Source organism: Musa acuminata, unplaced genomic scaffold, assembly GCF_036884655.1.
Source record: "Musa acuminata AAA Group cultivar baxijiao unplaced genomic scaffold, Cavendish_Baxijiao_AAA HiC_scaffold_1112, whole genome shotgun sequence".
NCBI classification, from domain to species: Eukaryota; Viridiplantae; Streptophyta; class Magnoliopsida; order Zingiberales; family Musaceae; genus Musa; species Musa acuminata.
The window spans coordinates 116118-136794 of NW_027021325.1; the positions used below are offsets into that span (position 1 = coordinate 116118).

General features: G+C 33.3%; 2 protein-coding genes and 2 non-coding genes across 4 annotated transcripts; 3 read left to right on the top strand and 1 right to left on the bottom strand.

Moving 5' to 3' along the window:
• The first annotated feature begins 89 nt into the window (after positions 1–89).
• LOC135666618 (DNA-directed RNA polymerase subunit beta'-like) lies at positions 90–11007 on the top strand. The gene has a single exon (XM_065178215.1). It carries the CDS (start codon positions 217–219, stop codon positions 1534–1536), a length of 1320 nt encoding a protein of 439 aa, XP_065034287.1. The 5' UTR covers positions 90–216; the 3' UTR covers positions 1537–11007.
• On the top strand, positions 10805–14083 carry LOC135666617 (ATP synthase subunit alpha, chloroplastic). Its single transcript, XM_065178214.1, has one exon. The coding sequence runs from the start codon at positions 11367–11369 to the stop codon at positions 12888–12890; it is 1524 nt and encodes a 507-aa protein (XP_065034286.1). The 5' UTR covers positions 10805–11366; the 3' UTR covers positions 12891–14083.
• On the bottom strand, positions 13043–13114 carry TRNAR-UCU (transfer RNA arginine (anticodon UCU)). The gene has a single exon. It is a non-coding gene; the product is annotated as a tRNA-Arg (tRNA).
• A 1160-nt stretch (positions 14084–15243) lies between the features above and the next one.
• TRNAS-GCU (transfer RNA serine (anticodon GCU)) lies at positions 15244–15331 on the top strand. The gene has a single exon. It is a non-coding gene; the product is annotated as a tRNA-Ser (tRNA).
• Positions 15332–20677: the final 5346 nt, after the last annotated feature.

Here is a 20677-nt window from a genome sequence, read left to right on the forward strand (position 1 = left end):
CCACTTTTTTTTACTACCCAAGGCTTCGAGACATTTCGAAATCGAGAAATCTCTACAGGAGCAGGTGCTATCAGAGAACAATTAGCCGATTCAGATTTGCGAATTATTACGGGTAATTCATTAGTAGAATGGAAGGAATTAGGGGAGGAGGGGTCCACTGGAAATGAATGGGAAGATAGAAAAATTAGAAGAAGAAAGGATTTTTTGGTTAGACGCATGGAATTAGCTAAACATTTTATTCGAACAAATGTAGAACCAGAATGGATGGTTTTGTGCTTATTACCAGTTCTTCCTCCCGAGTTGAGACCAATCATTCAGATAGATGGGGGTAAACTAATGAGTTCGGATATTAATGAACTCTATAGACGAGTTATCTATCGGAATAATACTCTTACCGATCTATTAGCAACAAGTAGATCTACGCCAGGGGAATTAGTAATGTGTCAGGAGAAATTGGTACAAGAGGCCGTGGATACACTTCTTGATAATGGGATCCGTGGACAACCAATGAGGGATGGTCATAATAAAGTTTACAAGTCATTTTCAGATGTAATTGAAGGCAAAGAGGGAAGATTTCGTGAGACTCTGCTTGGTAAACGTGTCGATTATTCGGGACGTTCCGTCATTGTCGTGGGTCCTTCGCTTTCATTACATCAGTGTGGATTACCTCGAGAAATAGCAATAGAGCTTTTCCAAACATTTGTAATTCGTGGTCTAATCAGACAACATGTTGCTTCTAACATAGGAATTGCTAAAAGTAAAATTCGGGAAAAAGAACCCATTGTATGGGAAATACTTCAAGAAGTTATGCGGGGGCATCCTGTATTATTGAATAGAGCACCCACCCTGCACAGATTAGGCATACAGGCGTTCCAACCCTTTTTAGTGGAGGGACGCGCTATTTGTTTACATCCATTAGTTTGTAAGGGTTTCAATGCAGACTTTGATGGGGATCAAATGGCTGTTCATGTACCTTTATCTTTGGAAGCTCAAGCGGAGGCTCGTTTACTTATGTTTTCTCATATGAATCTCTTGTCTCCAGCTATTGGGGATCCTATTTCCGTACCAACTCAAGATATGCTTATCGGACTCTATTTATTAACGATCGGGAATCGTCGAGGTATTTGTGCAAATAGGTATAATCCATATAGATATAGTTGCGGAAACTACCAAAATAAAAAGGTTGACAATAAAAAAAATGACTATAGGTATACGGAAAAGAAAGAACCCTATTTTTCTAGTTCCTATGATGCACTTGGAGCTTATCAACAGAAACGAATTAGTTTAGATAGTCCTTTGTGGCTCCGATGGAGACTAGATCAACGTGTCATTGGCTCAAGAGAAGTTCCCATCGAAGTTCAATATGAATCTTTGGGTACTTATCATGAGATTTATGGGCACTATCTAATAGAAGGAAGTGTAACAAAGGAAATCCGTTGTATATACATTCGAACTACTCTTGGTCATATTTCTTTTTATCGGGAAATAGAAGAAGCCATACAGGGGTTTTGTCGAGCCTACTCATACGCTATCTAAACTAAGAAATCAGATTAGGCGATGTTCGTGCCCATGGGAATTCGGGTCTCCCCAATTTCACTGGTATCATAATTTCTGAATTTCTGCGTGAATCAAGATTGAGATTGAGGAAAGGAAGTTTTCGAATCACTAACTCAGGTCCATTGTCGAATCCTACTTAGCAGAATAAATATAAGAGGTACTGTACTTATGGCAGAACGGGCCGATCTGGTCTTTCACAATAAAGTGATAAATGGAACTGTTATGAAACGACTTATTAGCAGGTTAATAGATCATTTCGGAATGGCATATACATCACATATCTTGGATCAAGTAAAGACTTTGGGTTTCCAACAAGCCACTGCTACATCTATTTCATTAGGAATTGATGATCTTTTAACAATCCCTTCTAAGGGATGGTTAGTCCAAGACGCTGAACAACAAAGTTTTATTTTGGATAAACACCATCATTATGGGAATGTACACGCGGTAGAAAAATTACGTCAATCCATTGAGATATGGTATGCTACAAGTGAATATTTGAGACAAGAAATGAATCCTAATTTTCGGATGACTGATCCTTCTAATCCAGTATATCTAATGTCCTTTTCGGGAGCTAGGGGAAATGCATCTCAGATACACCAATTAGTAGGTATGAGAGGATTAATGTCGGATCCCCAAGGACAAATGATTGATTTACCCATTCAAAGCAATTTACGTGAAGGACTTTCTTTGACAGAATATATAATTTCCTGTTATGGAGCCCGCAAAGGAGTTGTAGATACTGCTGTACGAACATCAGATGCTGGATACCTCACACGTAGACTTGTTGAAGTAGTTCAACATATTATTGTACGTAGAACAGATTGTGGCACTATCCGAGGTATTTCCGTGAGTCCTCGAAATGGGATGACGGAAAAAATTTTTGTCCAAACACTAATTGGTCGTGTATTAGCGGACGATATATATATCGGTCTACGATGCCTTGCCACTCGAAATCAAGATATTGGGATTGGACTTGTCAATCGATTCATAACCTTTCGAGCACAACCAATATATATTCGAACCCCCTTTACTTGCAGGAGTACATCTTGGATCTGCCAATTATGTTATGGTCGGAGTCCTACTCATGGCGACCTGGTCGAATTGGGAGAAGCTGTAGGTATTATTGCGGGTCAATCAATTGGGGAACCAGGAACTCAACTAACATTAAGAACTTTTCATACCGGTGGAGTATTCACAGGCGGTACTGCCGAGCATGTACGAGCTCCTTCTAATGGAAAAATAAAATTCAATGAGGATTTGGTTCATCCCACACGTACCCGTCATGGGCATCCTGCTTTTCTATGTTCTATAGACTTGTATGTAACTATTGAGAGTCGGGATATTCTACATAATGTAAATATTCCACCAAAAAGTTTTATTTTAGTTCAAAATAATCAATATGTAGAATCAGAACAAGTGATTGCTGAGATTCGTGCTGGAACGTCCACTTTTCATTTTAAAGAGAAGGTACGAAAACATATTTATTCTGAATCAGAGGGAGAAATGCACTGGAGTACCGATGTCCACCATGCACCTGAATATACATATGGTAATGTTCATCTATTATCAAAAACGAGTCATTTATGGATATTAGCGGGAGGTCCGTGCAGATCCAGTATAGTGTCTTTTTCGCTCCACAAGGATCAAGATCAAATGAATGTTTATTCTTTTTCTGTCGAAGAAAGATATATCTCTGACCTATCAATGACTAATGGTCGAATAAGACATAAATTGTTGGATACTTCTGGTAAAAAAGATAAGAAAATTATTGACTATTCAATAAGACCTGATCAAACGATGTCTAATGGTCATTTGAATTTCATATATCCTTCTATTATCCAAGGGAATTCTTATTTCTTGGCGAAAAAGCGAAGAAATAGATTCATCATCCCATTACAATACAATCAAGAACGAGAGAAAGAACTAATACCCTGTTTTGGTATTTCGATCGAAATACCAAAACAGGGTATTTTACGTAGAAATAGTATTCTTGCTTATTTTGATGATCCACGATACAGAAGAAGCAATTCAGGAATTACTAAATATGGAACCGTAGAGGTCAATTCAATCATAAAAAAAGAGGATTTGATTGAGTATCGAGGACCAAAAGAATTTAGTCCGAAATACCAAACGAAAGTAGATCGGTTTTTTTTCATTCTCGAAGAAGTGCATATCTTACCCGGATCTTCGTTGATAATGGTCCGGAACAATAGTATCATTGGAGTAGATACACAACTCGCTTTAAATACAAGAAGTCGAGTAGGCGGATTAGTCCGAGTGGAGAGAAAAAAAAAAAATATTGAACTAAAAATATTTTCCGGAGATATTTATTTTCCTGGAGAGGCAGATAAGATATCCAGGCACAGCGGCATTTTGATACCACCGGAAACAGAAAAAAAAATTTCTAAGGAATCAAAAAAATGGAAAAATTGGATCTATGTCCAACGGATCACACCTACCAAGAAAAAGTATTTTGTTTTGGTTCGACCCGTAGTCACATATGAAATAGCTGATGGCATAAATTTAGCAACACTTTTTCCTCAAGATCTCCTGCGGGAAAAGGATAATGTCCAACTTAGAGTTGTCAATTATATCCTTCATGGAAATGGCAAGTCAATTCGAGGAATTTCTCACACAAGTATTCAATTAGTTCGGACTTGCTTAGTATTGAATTGGGATCAAGAGCAAAAAGGTTCTCCGGAAGAGGTTCACGCTTCCTTTGTTGAGGTAAGAACAAATGATCTGATTCGAGATTTCATAAGAATTGAGTTAGTCAAGTCCACTATTTCGTATACCGGAAAAAGATATGATAGGGCAAGTTCCGGATTGATTTCCGATAATGGATTAGATCGCACAAATATCAATCCTTTTTTTTACAAGGCCAGGATTCAATCACTTACCCAACATCAAGGTACTATTGGTACATTGTTAAATCGAAATAAGGAATGCCAATCTTTGATAATTTTGTCATCATCCAATTGTTTTCGAATTGGCCCATTCAATGGTTCAAAATATAACAATATGACAAAAGAATCGGATCCCATAATCCCAATTAAGGATTTGCTGGGTCCCTTAGGCACTATTGTACCTAAAATAGCAAATTTCTATTCATCTTACCATTTAATAACTTATAATCAGATCTTGTTAAAGAAATATTTGCTACTTGACAATTTTCAACAGACTTTCCAAGTACTTCAAGTACTTAAATACTGTTTAATAGATGAAAATAGGAGGATTTATAACCCCGATCCATGCAGTAACATCATTTTGAATCCATTCCATTTGAATTGGCACTTTCTCCATCACGATTATTGGGAAGAGACATCTAAAAAAATTCGTCTTGGACAATTTTTTTGTGAAAATGTATGTCTATTCAAATACGAACCACACGTAGAAAAATCTGGTCAGATCATAATTGTTCATGTTGACTCCTTAGTTATAAGATCGGCTAAGCCCTATTTGGCCACTCCAGGAGCTACTGTTCATGGCCATTATGGAGAAATCTTTTACGAAGGAGATACATTAGTTACATTTATATATGAAAAATCGAGATCTGGTGACATAACGCAAGGTCTTCCAAAAGTGGAACAAATCTTAGAAGTACGTTCTATTGATTCAATATCGATGAACCTCGAAAGGAGAGTTGAAGGTTGGAACGAAGGTATACCAAAAATTCTTGGAATCCCCTGGGGATTCTTGATTCAAGCGGAGCTAACCATAGTTCAAAGTCGTATCTCTTTGGTTAATAAAATCCAAAAGGTTTATCGATCCCAGGGGGTACAGATCCATAATAGACATATAGAGATTATTGTACGTCAAGTAACATCAAAAGTGTTGGTTTCAGAAGATGGAATGTCTAATGTTTTTTCACCTGGGGAATTAATCGGATTGTTGCGAGCGGAACGAGCGGGGCGCGCTTTGGACGAAGCGATCTCTTATCGGGCAATCCTATTGGGAATAACGAGGGCATCTTTGAATACTCAAAGTTTCATATCCGAAGCAAGTTTTCAAGAAACCGCTCGAGTTTTAGCAAAAGCTGCTCTACGAGGTCGTATTGATTGGTTGAAAGGCCTGAAAGAGAACGTTGTTCTGGGTGGGATTATACCCGTTGGTACCGGATTCAAAAAATTAGTGCACCGTTCAAGGCAAGACAAGAACATTTATTTGGAAATCAAAAGAAAGAATCTATTCGATTTGGAAATGAGAGATATTTTGTTACACCATAGAGAATTATTTTGTTCTTACGTCCCATTTCCATGAGACATCAGAACAATCGTTTACGCGATTTCATGATTCCTAAGAGCAGATTCTTTTACTTTAACTATCTTTTCACTTTTAACTATCTGTCTTTTAACTTAACTATCTGGTCCGAGTATTGATTTGGTAAAAAAAAAATAAGTAATTAAAAGACATTAATGGTTTGTACCGTGTATCAACGGTTAATTCCCGGTAGAAGGTTCCATCGGAACAATTATTTATTTCAAAGTACCTCGTCTCTTTGTTAAAAAAATAAAAAAGAAAAAACAAAAAGGAAGTGTGGGGAAAAATGACAAGAAGATATTGGAACATCAATTTGGAAGAGATGATGGAGGCCGGAGTTCATTTTGGTCATGGTACTAAGAAATGGAATCCTAGAATGGCCCCTTACATCTCTGCAAAGCGTAAAGGTATTCATATTACAAATCTCACTAGAACGGCTCGTTTTTTATCAGAAGCCTGTGATTTAGTTTTTGATGCAGCAAGTAGGGGAAAAAACTTCTTAATTGTTGGTACCAAAAATAAAGCAGCGGATTCAGTAGCATCAGCTGCAATAAGGGCCCGGTGTCATTATGTTAATAAAAAATGGCTCGGTGGTATGTTAACGAATTGGTCTACTACGGAAACGAGACTTCAAAAGTTCAGGGATTTAAGAGCAGAACAAAAGATGGGGAAACTCAACCGTCTTCCCAAAAGAGATGCCGCAATGTTGAAGAGAAAATTATCTGCCTTGCAAACATATCTCGGCGGTATCAAATATATGACGGGATTGCCTGATATTGTGATCATCGTTGATCAGCAAGAAGAATATATGGCTCTTCGAGAATGTGTAATTTTAGGGATTCCGACGATTTGTTTAATCGATACAAATTGTGACCCCGATCTCGCAGATATTTCGATCCCAGCCAATGATGACGCTATAGCTTCAATCCGATTGGTTCTTAACAAATTAGTATCCGCAATTTGTGAGGGCCGTTGTAGCTATATAAGAAATCGTTGATTATGATTAAGAATAATTAGTTAATTATTTGGGGATTTTATAGATTTATTGGATCGGTTACTATTCTTGAATTAAAAAAAAGAAAAAACAAAATGGAAATGTGGGCATATTGATAATATGTTATGATGTTATGTGATTTCTTGGTATCCTATGTAATTTCTTGATATCCTAAATATACGATTGATGAATACAATTAGTGATTCAAGTTGGTGAGTTGAGAAAGAGATGGTTGAATCAAAATAATTTATTTTTTGAAGTTCAATTTTTGTTAGAGGACCATATGAATGTTATACCATGTTCCATTAAAACACTCAAGGGGTTATACGATATATCGGGTGTAGAAGTAGGCCAACATTTCTATTGGCAAATAGGAGGTTTACAAGTCCATGCCCAAGTACTTATCACTTCTTGGGTAGTAATTGCTATCTTATTAGGTTCGGTGATCCTAGCTGTTCGGAATCCACAAACCATTCCGACCGGCGGTCAGAATTTCTTCGAATATGTCCTTGAATTTATTCGAGACTTGAGCAAAACCCAGATTGGAGAAGAATATGGTCCTTGGGTTCCCTTTATTGGAACTATGTTCCTATTTATTTTTGTTTCTAACTGGTCAGGTGCTCTTTTACCTTGGAAAATTATACAGTTACCTCATGGGGAGTTAGCTGCGCCCACGAATGATATAAATACTACTGTTGCTTTAGCTTTACTCACGTCAGTCGCATATTTTTATGCGGGTCTTAGCAAAAAAGGATTGGGTTATTTTGGGAAATACATTCAACCAACTCCAATACTTTTACCAATTAACATCCTAGAAGATTTCACAAAACCCTTATCTCTTAGTTTTCGACTTTTCGGGAATATATTGGCTGATGAATTAGTAGTTGTCGTTCTTGTTTCTTTAGTCCCTTCAGTAGTTCCTATACCTGTCATGTTTCTTGGATTATTTACAAGTGGTATTCAAGCTCTTATTTTTGCAACGTTAGCTGCGGCTTATATAGGTGAATCCATGGAGGGTCATCATTGACTAGCTTTCAAAATAGTCTTTTTATTATTATTTTTTATTATTATTATTAAGTAAGTTTATCCCAATTCATGCGTGGTTCAAGATAATCCAATTGGTTGGGGAACATAATAACGTATTACTATATGACTTAGAGTTTTAGGAGAAAAGATGGACGGTATTACAGAATTGTAAAAAAAAAAAGAAGGGTTGGGGAGGTTATACTAGATGTATGTAATGTCTATAAGCTCGGACCCCGTCTATGTTTCTAGGAATGATTCTAGAATCCGATTTAATCTAAAAAAAATGCGGGTGGTTTACGTTATGGAAGAAACAAATATATATGTCATATTAGAATGACATTAGATATTCATTAGTTATATAAGGCTATCCCTATCATCCTATATAACATCACTATATTACATAATTACATGCTATTACTTAATTACATGCTATTACTTAATTACATACTATTACTATTTTTATAATCATAACTTCTACTCTGTAATCATAATATAATCCTATACATAATATAAAATATAATCCTATACATAATATAATCCTATAATGATAATATAATATAATAATAATATTAATATAATAATAATATAATAAATATAATAATAAATAATAATAAATAAATAAATAAATATAAGTAAATAAATATAAGTAATAAAATAAGTATTAGTTAACATTAATAATTAGTTTAATAGTTAATATTAATATAAGTATTAATATTCATATGTAAAATATCTAAGTATCAATTAAGTATTAGTTAATATAATCATTTATAATTATATTATCGATAATTATTAGTATTAATTATTACTATATATTGATATTGGTACTACTACATACTTTTATATTACTACATATTGATATATTGATATTGATTTGTATTGGTATTAATTTGATTGATATTGATTGCAGCTCACACTGCATTTAGTCACACTCCATTTAGACGGATTTCAATATCAGTCCTTCTATTTTGTCTGTGATTGTGGATTGAATGAACAAAGAGATGAACTCAAGAATGGTGTAGTAAAGAACGAAGAATTAAATGAAAGAGTGGTTCGAAACAAAGAAATACAATAGTTAGAACTGTATGCATATGGATTTACAAAAACTCCATTATGGGTAAAAACGAGATAGTTGTGACGATTCAGTTCAGTAATTTAGTAATATTATCATTTCAATTCGGAGTTTTTAGTTACTTCGGACCGCTGGATCTTAATGATAAAATGAGTAATAATTCATTGGTTGATTGTATCATTAACCATTTCTTTTTTTTTGTGCGAGGAACTTACCATGAATCCACTGATTTCTGCCGCTTCCGTTATTGCTGCTGGATTGGCCGTGGGGCTTGCTTCTATTGGACCTGGAGTTGGTCAAGGTACTGCTGCAGGCCAAGCTGTAGAAGGTATTGCGAGACAACCAGAAGCAGAGGGTAAAATACGAGGTACTTTATTGCTTAGTCTAGCTTTTATGGAAGCTTTAACAATTTACGGACTGGTCGTGGCGTTAGCGCTTTTATTTGCGAATCCTTTTGTTTAATCCTAGAAATAAATAGAAAAAAGTACCTTACATACTTTTTTCTTATTTTATTAACTTTAACTTGGAATTGCCCTTTGCTTCTTCGAATTATATTTACACTTTACTTATAAATTACTTATTTGTTGAGACAATACGCCAGGAAGGGCTGATTTGAGGATGAGGAATTACCAGATTCGCTTGCTTTCTTCCTTTCTGTCCTTAGCTTAGTACAATAGAAAACTTTTTTACTTTCATTGTTCGAAGCGTTTCAACAAACGAAATAGTTATCAATTGATATGAGATCTAAGACCTAAGTAAAGTATCTTATTGGAAACTTCTTGAAAACTTAAAAAATAATAAATTTCAAACAAATGATTTAATCTATTGCCATTAAATAAAGTGGAAATGAAATTAATAAAAAGAAATCGATCAAAAAAAGGCGAGTGAAGTGATACAAAAAGAACTCTGTTCTTTGTTAGTCCTATCCATAAGAGAGGGGAGCATATGAAAAATGTAATCGATTCTTTCGTTTCCTTGGGTCACTGGCCATCCGCCGGGAGTTTCGGGTTTAATACCGATATTTTAGCAACAAATCCAATAAATCTAAGTGTAGTGCTTGGTGTATTGATTTATTTTGGAAAGGGAGTGTGTGCGAGTTGTGTATTTCAAGAATAGGTTGGATCCATCCAGCTGCACTTTATTTATGGTATTTATAGGAGAAATAGGAAAAAGGTGCACGATCTCGACGAATTACTTCTGAATAAATTAAGAAATCATATGTAAGAACCATAGCATTTCGTGACTTATTGGTAAATCCACTTTGATTCTCTATCAACCAATAATGTGAGACCATTAACATGGTTAAAGCTAAATTGTTTAAAGTCCAGGTAAAACATGGTACTCTTTCTACCACTTCTACCACTACGTTAGTAACGAAATGGTTAAAAAAAAAATAGTTGGTAATTTATTTGATTTGATATAGAACACTCATATCGATAAAAGAATTTGAACCATTTACTAGAAAAATGAGCACTTTGCTTTTTTTATCTAATGCCGAAATGACGACCTATGTATAAAAAAAGAGGAATTTTTGGACTTGAAGAAACAAATAAAAAATATAATAATTATTATTTTCATTTTTTTAAAATGAAAAATGAAATAGAATTCTAAAAATGAAAATGATAAATAAAATACAAAACAAATATAAATAAAATACAAATAAAGAAACAACTTTGCTGACAATTCTAGATTTTTGTCTGGTCTAGTCGGAAGAGTCCTCCTGATATTCTGGTCTTGTATCAGTTTTGACATCTTTGAATACAAACAGAAAAGAGAGGGTAGGCTCATTACATTAAAAAAGATATGGGAATACCCACACACCATAAATAAAACATTAAAAAAGATATGGGAATACCCACACCATAAATAAAATAAATAATTGAGCGTGAGAGCCAAATGAATCGAAAGATTCATGTTTGGTTCGGGAAGAGATCATGGAAGTTTTGAAATTAATGATAAGATAATCTACTTTCATTAAATGATTTATTAGATAATCGAAAACAGAGGATTTTGAATACTATTCGAAATTCGGAAGAATTACGTAAAGGGGCCATTGAGCAGCTCGAAAGAGCCCGGGCTCGCTTACGTAAAGTGGAAATGGAAGCAGATGAGTATCGAATGAATGGATACTCTGAAATAGAACGAGAAAAACAAAATTTGATTAATGCCACTAGTAATAGTTTGGAACAATTAGAAAATTACAAAAATGAAACCCTTCAGTTTGAACAACAAAGAGCGATTAATCAGGTCCGACAACGAGTTTTCCAACAAGCCTTACAAGGAGCTCTAGGAACTCTGAATAGTTGCTTGAATAGCGAGTTACATTTCCGTACGATCCGTGCTAATATTGGCATTCTCGGGGCCATGCAAGAAATAACTGATTAGCCCTTCTTTTTTTAGTTATAGTTTAGGCATTATTTTTATCTTTTCCTTCCTAAAAAGAATAAAGAAACACTAATGGTAACCCTTCGAGCCGACGAAATTAGTAATATTATTCGTGAGCGTATTGAACAATATAGTAGAGAAATAAAGATTGTGAATACCGGTACCGTACTTCAAGTAGGCGACGGAATTGCTCGTGTTCATGGTCTTGATGAAGTAATGGCAGGTGAATTAGTAGAGTTTCAAGAGGGTACAATAGGCATTGCTCTGAATTTGGAATCAAATAATGTTGGCGTTGTATTAATGGGTGATGGTTTGATGATACAAGAGGGAAGTTCCGTAAAAGCAACAGGACGAATTGCTCAGATACCTGTGAGTGAGGGTTATTTGGGTCGTGTTATAAATGCTCTGGCTAAACCTATTGATGGGAGAGGTGAAATTTCAGCTTCTGAATCTCGGTTAATTGAATCTCCTGCCCCAGGTATTATTTCTAGACGTTCTGTATATGAGCCTCTTCAAACGGGGCTTATTGCCATTGATTCGATGATCCCTATAGGACGCGGTCAGCGAGAATTAATTATTGGGGACAGACAGACCGGCAAAACAGCCGTAGCCACAGATACGATTCTCAATCAAAAAGGTCAAAATGTAATATGTGTTTATGTAGCTATTGGTCAAAAAGCATCTTCTGTGGCTCAGGTAGTGACTACTTTCCGGGAAAAGGGGGCGATGGAATATACTATTGTGGTAGCCGAAACGGCGGATTCACCTGCTACATTACAATACCTCGCTCCTTATACGGGAGCGGCTCTGGCTGAGTTTTTTATGTATCGTGGACAACATACTTTAATAATTTATGATGATCTCTCCAAACAGGCACAAGCTTATCGCCAAATGTCTCTTCTATTAAGAAGACCTCCCGGTCGTGAAGCTTATCCAGGAGATGTTTTTTATTTGCATTCACGACTTTTGGAAAGAGCCGCTAAATCAAATTCTAGTTTAGGTGAAGGAAGTATGACCGCTTTACCGATAGTTGAGACTCAATCTGGAGACGTTTCAGCTTATATTCCTACTAATGTAATTTCCATTACAGATGGACAAATATTCTTATCTGCCGATCTATTCAATGCTGGAATCCGACCTGCTATTAATGTGGGTATTTCCGTTTCCAGAGTAGGATCCGCAGCTCAAATTAAAGCCATGAAACAAGTAGCCGGCAAATCAAAATTGGAACTAGCGCAATTCACAGAGTTAGAAGCCTTTGCACAATTCGCTTCTGATCTCGATAAAGCTACTCAGAATCAATTGGCAAGAGGTCAACGATTACGCGAGTTGCTTAAACAATCCCAATCAGACCCTCTCGCAGTGGAAGAACAGATAGCTACTATTTATACCGGAGCGAATGGATATCTTGATCCGCTAGAAATTGGACAGGTAAAGAAATTTCTCAGTCAGTTACGTAGCTACTTAAAAAACAATAAACCTAAATTTCAAGAAATTATATCTTCTACCAAGACATTCACCGAGGAAGTAGAATTTCTTTTGAAGGAAGCTATTCAAGAACAGATCGAACTGTTTTTACTTCAGGAACAAACATAAATTTCTTACTTTTATTCTATTCTTGGTATATTCTATTCTTAGTACAAGAGTAATCATTGAGAAATAGTTCTGATTCGAATGATTCAAAAAGGGTTTCTTAGTATAGCCATTTTTAAAAAGTATAGCCATTTTAAAAATAGATGGAAATAAATTGCGTCCAATAGGATTTGAACCTATACCAAAGGTTTAGAAGACCTCTGTCCTATCCATTAGACAATGGACGCTTTTCATTCCTATTTTATTTTTTTGTATTCTTACTTTCTTTTGTTCGGATAAAAAATCAAATTACACGGAAAATATTTTAGGGAATAAAAAAGAATGCATATCTAAATTGATGGTGCATGTATGTATAATACATAATAAGATGTATAATACATAACATAATAAGATGTATAATACATAATAAGAAATATGGAGCGGGTAGCGGGAATCGAACCCGCATCGTTAGCTTGGAAGGCTAGGGGTTATAGTCGACGTTGCTTGATCACTTTTAACGTCTCTAATTCAAAACCGAACGTGAAATTTTGATTTCATTCGGCTCCTTTATGGAAGATTGATGTATTCCTAGAGAAAATTAGATCCATAACATCTATGTCAGCCTTTCTGTCTGAATGTATCCCAAACTACTCGCTTACTAGATGATCCCTCTAGAGGAGAGGGATTATACCAAATCCGTCTAGTCTAGTTACTTCGTTCCCTATTTCCACTCGCAGGATCCCGAGGAAAAGAATTTGGTTTCCACCGAGCTGAAACAATATGCTGATGGTTCTAGTAAACCAAAACCACCCTTTTCTAGCTTGTTTGGCTTCAATTTCCCTTTTACAACACCAAAATTTAAGATCTAGTTACGATTGGAAATAAACTTTTGTATCTTCATCCATAGATCCTTTATTCATACTCATTCGATTGGAAGAATTGATCCAATTCAAAAAAAATTATGTTTCACGACTCCATATACATAATCCAATTTTCTTATTCAATTTCGAAAATAGAATTTCTAATTGGACTTTGGATACAAATCGTGAGAATGTATGTTCTTCCTCAAATATGCTATTGAGAGGTAAAGGATTAAACCCTTTTAAGAAATAAAGTTTTTGATCGGAGTATGCAAAAAACCGAGAGACCCCTTAACTTTTTAAGTTGTTAATAGAACGAATCACACTTTTACCACTAAACTATACCCGCTACATATACATTATTGTATATGAATGGACTATTTGTCGAACAAGGGAGTGAGACGCAATCAAGATAGCATTAAAATTATAACGTTGACACATATTTAGTCCCGCCAGCCAGGGACTTAAAAGGCGAAGAGCACAAAGCTTTTCTAAATAACATATATAAATTTAAAAAACAGTATAAAGTTATACTTATACTTTTCCTTTGCTGGATTGCTGGCATTCTCAGTCTGTCTGAAGGGGTCATTGAAGCTGGACAAAAAAAGAGGTACTGGCCCGGCCAGTACTTAACTAGGACCAGGCCGGGAGAATAAACCTTTCGTACAAAATTAAAGAAGTAAGGTTTTCTTTCTATTGGAGATACCTGTTTCGAATCTTATCTAAATGGAATTCTTGATCAAATTCGTTCTTGACTTACTCTTAACTTACTTAAATGAAACTTAAATTAAATTACGTAAATGTAAATTAACTTAAATATAAATATAATTATATAATTACTTATATAATTACATTACTTAAATTATTAAAATTAACTTAACTTAATATAAATATAATTATATAATTATAATTATATAATTACTTAATTATATAATTACTTATAATATAATATTATTATAATATAATATTATTAATTACTTAATTATATAATTACTTATAATATACAATTACTTATAAAATTACTTATAATATAATATTATAATATTTAATATTATAATATTTAAGAAATTTTTTATTACATAAAAAAAAACCTTTAATTTGTTTTTTCTTTACTTTAATTGAAAATAAAATTTCAATTCCTTTAACCTTTAAATTTAGATTAGAATTTATTAATAATTTTAATTTTTAATTATTCACTTTTTATTTTTTTTTTATTTCATCTGTAATGAAATCTATTCTATAATTAGAAATTTTAATAGAATGTTTCATATTTCTAATGATAATGTTATAATTATAATGTTTAATATCTTTCTTAAATTATAATGTTTAATATCTTTCTTAATAAAAAATATTATATTAATGTCTTTCTTAAACTTAATAATTAATATCTTAAAAATTAAAAATTTTTTCTTTTTTATTATTTTCTTTTCTTTTTTTATTTAATTTCAATTTAAATTGAAATAGTTAATTTCAATTTCATTTGAAATTTTATTGAAATTTCAATTTTATTTAAATTGGGAGAGATGGCTGAGTGGACTAAAGCGGCGGATTGCTAATCCGTTGTACGAGTTATTCGTACCGAGGGTTCGAATCCCTCTCTCTCCGCCCGCTCTGATTACTTGATACTTTCGATTTCGAAGGAATTTCGATTCCTTTATTTTTTTATAGGTAAAGTGAATATATGGAATAGATAAAATAATAAGAAAAAATTAGAAAAACAAAGAAAACTCAATTTTTTTTTATTCCTCACGTCCAGGATTACGTCCCGGATCATTAGATAAGAATCCGAAGATGAAGAGAGAAACAAAGAATATCACTACTGTGTAAACAAAGAGTTTGAGAGTAAGCATTACACAATCTCCAAGATAAGATCATTTTAGAAAAAGGGAATAGATTACCTATTTTTTCTTTTTACCACATATACTATTTTGTTTGATTTGACATCATACCCCCCAAAATGGAGTTTTTTGATTTGAAAAGAAAAAGAAAGTCACTTTTACGAATTTCTTTGTAATAAGATTTTTATTCCTTCCTCACAAAAATTTTCTTGTCATATCGACAATTAGGTATTGTAGGGGACCTAGACCTAATAAACTCCTTACTCACTGAAAGGTCAGAACGAGTAAATAAACTGATCAAAATTCATCTCCGCGGTTACTCAATATACAAGAATTTCCATTTTTTAATCGAGGGTTTATAATTCTAATGTAAGACTTAGCCGATCTTATCCATTTTTATAATTTTTTTTGTCGAATAAATCATGAATGGATTTGGCAAAGTATTAAGGATTTTATCGAAAACTTACAGCAGCTTGCCAAACAAAGGCTAAGAGAAAAAAGAGAACAGGTATGACAGGCATCACATCTACGATTGGATTGAAAACGGCATAAGCTTCAGGCAATTTGGCAAAGAAAAAACTATTCGAATAAAGGACAGAATTAAGACAGATACAGATTAAGCTAAAGATATTAAACATAACAAACATTTCGTTCTTGTAGATTAGATAATTTTATTTTGATTGAGTTATTTTTATAAGGGAAAAATGAAAAAGGCAAGTCAAAAAATCCTTCTTTTTTTTTGAACTCTCCCAAATCAAAAATCCTTCCTTCCATTCTCAAATGAGAATACAAGGAATTCTACTTTCATACATTATCTTAATTGAATTCTATGTAATGATCAATTAACTTTTTTGATTCTATATCTAATCTACATGTGTTGAATCCTAGCAACAAACAAAATACCCCATATGTTTTTATTATGTATTATGTATTTTTTTGGGGGGGGGGATTGACGAATAACTAATTCTAATAATAGTCTTGACTAGTGCCAAACAGGAAAAATGGGGCGTGGCCAAGCGGTAAGGCAGCGGGTTTTGGTCCCGTTATTCGGAGGTTCGAATCCTTCCGTCCCAGATCGTTTCCATCAGAAACAAAAGATGGGATCACATTGTATCCCACATAAAACGGAAAAATCTTAAAGAGAACAACCTTTTCTTTTGTTCTGAATTCTTAGAATGTCTTTTGTTCTGAATTCTTAGAATGAATTCTTAGAATGGATTCTTAGAATCCATTTGATTTATCACAAGCATAATAAAGTGTCAAATACAGGTGGAAGTTTTTTTGAATAAAAAAAAGAGAAATTTGGGGTCTATCATTCACATTCATAATATGCTCGTACTATTGTTATATTCATTATGTCCCATATTCATGAAATATGAATTCTAAATATGAATTATAATTCTCACATGATGCATTCCGAATTGAAGCGTGAAACAAAAGCATCTCTATTCCCTTCCACACAAAGCCTAAAGTCAAAAATAGGGTATCCCAATTTCACATTCTATGTGAAGACTAAAGAGTAGGGAGTTTGTCGTACTAATTTCATCACTGGTTTTAAAACTTCTAAAGCTGTGCTGTGGCGTGGGAAAAAATAGGATAAAAATTGTCTGAATTCCATTTCTTTCTATCTTATATCTTAGATGCCTCAAATGAAAATAATTGTAAATCAATGTAACGTAGCGATTGGGGGGAAATTTTGATATTCCATATATTTTAACTTGATTTTATGGAATTGATGGAAAAATTGTTGAACCTGAAGTAAAACAAAATCTATATAAACTAAAATAAACAAGGCCTACGCTATGCCTATATGTATGATATATATTGTGTATTGTTATTATATTGTTGTATTTCAATAACAATGTTGTTGTATTTCAATAACAATGTTGTTGTATTTCAATAACAATGGCCTTTCACTTAAGTGAAAAGAATTTGTGGAAGGGGATCTTTGATTTTAAAAATATCCATGATTACCCCCAGTAACAATATTCAGATTCTTTCTTTCAGATGAAAGAAAGAATAAGGATCTTAATGTTGCCGTACATGAGACCTTTTCTATTTCATACTCATGAAAATAGATAAACTAGATTATCAATTTACTTCTTTGGTTAAAAGAAAACCAATTGATAATTCAATTGAACATGGTAAAATTTATGTCTCCTTAGGGAATGAAATATCTGCTAAAAATTTTTAGCTACTCATTGTGATTGCGTCGACTTGGTGATTGAATTAGAGATCCAGTTTAGTCATGACTAGAAAACATAGTTCCAGTCATGATGTTGAAGTCGGAGATTTTTAAAACATTTTTTTATGAACTCTTGGTTGGTACTCGAAGAAATATGATAAATCAATAGTATCTAGAAACTTACGACCTTTTTGTTTTTTGGTCATTGGAACAGTTTATTTGACTAATAATTTATTTTTTTCCGGGATTGGAAATATATTAAATTAAAGGATTTGAGGTTTATAGTTTTTTTGTTCTAGAAAAATAGATTCTGCATTTCATGATTGATCGTCCCGAACAATCTGTTGGAGATGTAAAGTAAATAAGTCTTAAGCAAACATCTTTCTTAGAAATACGTTTCATTCATATGATAGAATATCGAGTTAAAGAAATTGGATCCTTGCTGAGCTTTCTCCGGATAAATACAATACTTATCTATCCATAGAATACTTATCTATCCATAGGTATAAAGTATAGACTATTATATAGTTCCCGTTGTTCCCATCGAGCCAATGACTATTCATGATTACATATTAAATCAATTCCATTGCGGTTTGAAATTAAATTGAATTCTAAATTAGAGGAATGTTATGGTAAAACTTCGTTTGAAACGATGTGGTAGAAAGCAACGTGCGACTTGAAGGACATGATCCGCTGTGGATTTTTACATCCACCATTTTCTATACAAATGAAGATGCTCTTGGCTCGACATAGTTTGTTCTGTTCCATTAGGAATCTAATTTTTCTTAGGTTGATAGTACATGATGGAGCTCGAGCGGAAAGGATTGATTCATTTATCAAGGGGAAGAATCTAGGGTTAGTGCCAATCAATCAATAAGTTAGACCAGCTTTGTAAGTATATCCTTAAAATATAAAATAATCGGAATTGATAAAACTATTTCGATCAAAAAAAAGTGTATCACAGAGGAATCAATTCTTCGTATTCTATTTCTATGGGTATTCTATTTCTATAGAAAGAAATAAAAAAAACAAAAGGTATGTTGCTGCCCTTTTGAAAGGAGTAAGGATCACCGAAGTAATGTCTAAACCCAATGATTTTACAAAGCAAAGATAAAGGATTCCGAAACAAGGAAACACTATTTTCAATTGTCTCAAAAATTGGATCAGAATTAGGAATAAAAATAGATTCGAGATGAGACAAACAAAAGAGGTTAGAGACGGCTCAAGAAATGTCTAAGGATTTCCCTTCGAATTCTGTCAGAATTACCCAACTTGAGTTATGAGTACGAATGAAATTTATTTTTTTTTTTTTTTTTAGGAAGAACAAAATAATAATAATGAATTAGACTATGATTTGAGTCATTATTTTGTGTTTACTATTTGATATTATATACAGAAAGATATACCGAAATAAAAATAATTTTTTCTCGAGCTCGAGCCGTATGAGGAGAAAAACCTCCTATACGTTTCTGGGGGGGGATTGTTTATGTACATCTATCCCAATGAGCCATCTATCGAATCGTTGCAATTGATGTTCGATCCCGAAGAGAAGGAAGAGATTTTCGAAAAGTGGGTTTTTATGATCCGATAAAGAATCAAACTTATTTAAACGTTCCCGCTATTCTATATTTCCTTGAAAAGGGCGCTCAACCTACAGGAACTGTTTATGATATTTTAAGTAAGGCAGAATTTTTTAAAGAAAAAACCTCGAGTTAATTAAAAGAAAAAACAACAAAATTAATAAAAAAGGGGGGAGATGATTAATATAAAATCTATCTTTGTATAATTTTTTACTTACAATTTTTTACCTAAAATTTTCCCTTTTCTTGCTCTATTCATACTTAAATTTACTTTTTTCTTGTTATAGGAATCCACCAACAAACAAGGGATTAATCTTGCTTATTGTACCTCTATTGATTGAGTAAACCCGAGATTTTTTCTTTATCTTTTCCTTATTTTTTTCCATCAAAATTTCTTATTTATGTTGTGCCAACCCAATACAAATCCTTATTTTATTTACTTTATTTGTTATTTGTTTTCTCAACATTGCATTCATATTGACAATGGTGTATCGAACAAATATAATTGATCATAGATAAATTAATTGATCATAGATAAATAAATCTCTTTATCCAGACCCCATATTGGGTTTTAACTTCACTTTTACTCAAATAATGGGTTTTGCATTGTTGGGTTTACTGTCATATAAGACGTATTTTGGAATTTAACTTAACAAAAATAAAAAATTGATAAAAAACTGGTAGGTCTGTCACAATTTTAGCATCTCTTTTAGGAATCTGGTGTTTTTAAATATGATCTGTACATTTTCTATTTATTTTGTATAATCGATCATAAAACATAAAATATTTTTTTATTTATTATTAGTTCAATGTTTTGATGGGGTCGTGCAGTGCAATTTAATGGATTTTTCATTTTTATCGTATCTACATATCCTATTTATTTTATTTTATTCGGGTTGCTAACTCAACGGTAGAGTACTCGGCTTTTAAGTGCGACTATGATCTTTTACACATTTTGATGAAGCAACAAATTCGTCCAGACTATTGGTAGAGTCTATAAGACCACGACTGATCCTCAAGGGTAATGAATGGAAAAAGTAGCATGTCGTAATAAAAAAAATTTCTTATTTTATTAAATATTTTATTAAAAAATTACAAATTCAAATGAAAGTGGAACTTTTAGTTTATCCTTACTGGATCGCTACAAAAATAAAAAATTTTTGGAAGGGAAGGGGACAAAACAAATTCACATTTACAGTTGGGTCTAGTGAATAAATGGATAGAGCCTATGGTTCCAATTTTGGTAAAACAAAAAGCAACGAGCTTATGTTCTTAATTTGAATTGAACGATTACCCGATCTAATTAGACGTTAAAAATAGATTAGTGCCTTATACGGGAAAGGGTGAG

What these genes read in the sequence shown, in the direction of transcription:
- LOC135666617 (XM_065178214.1), top strand. Translation starts at nt 11,367, where the DNA reads ATGGTAACCCTTCGAGCCGACGAAATTAGTAATATTATTCGTGAGCGT.
- LOC135666618 (XM_065178215.1), top strand. Translation starts at nt 217, where the DNA reads ATGGAATTAGCTAAACATTTTATTCGAACAAATGTAGAACCAGAATGG.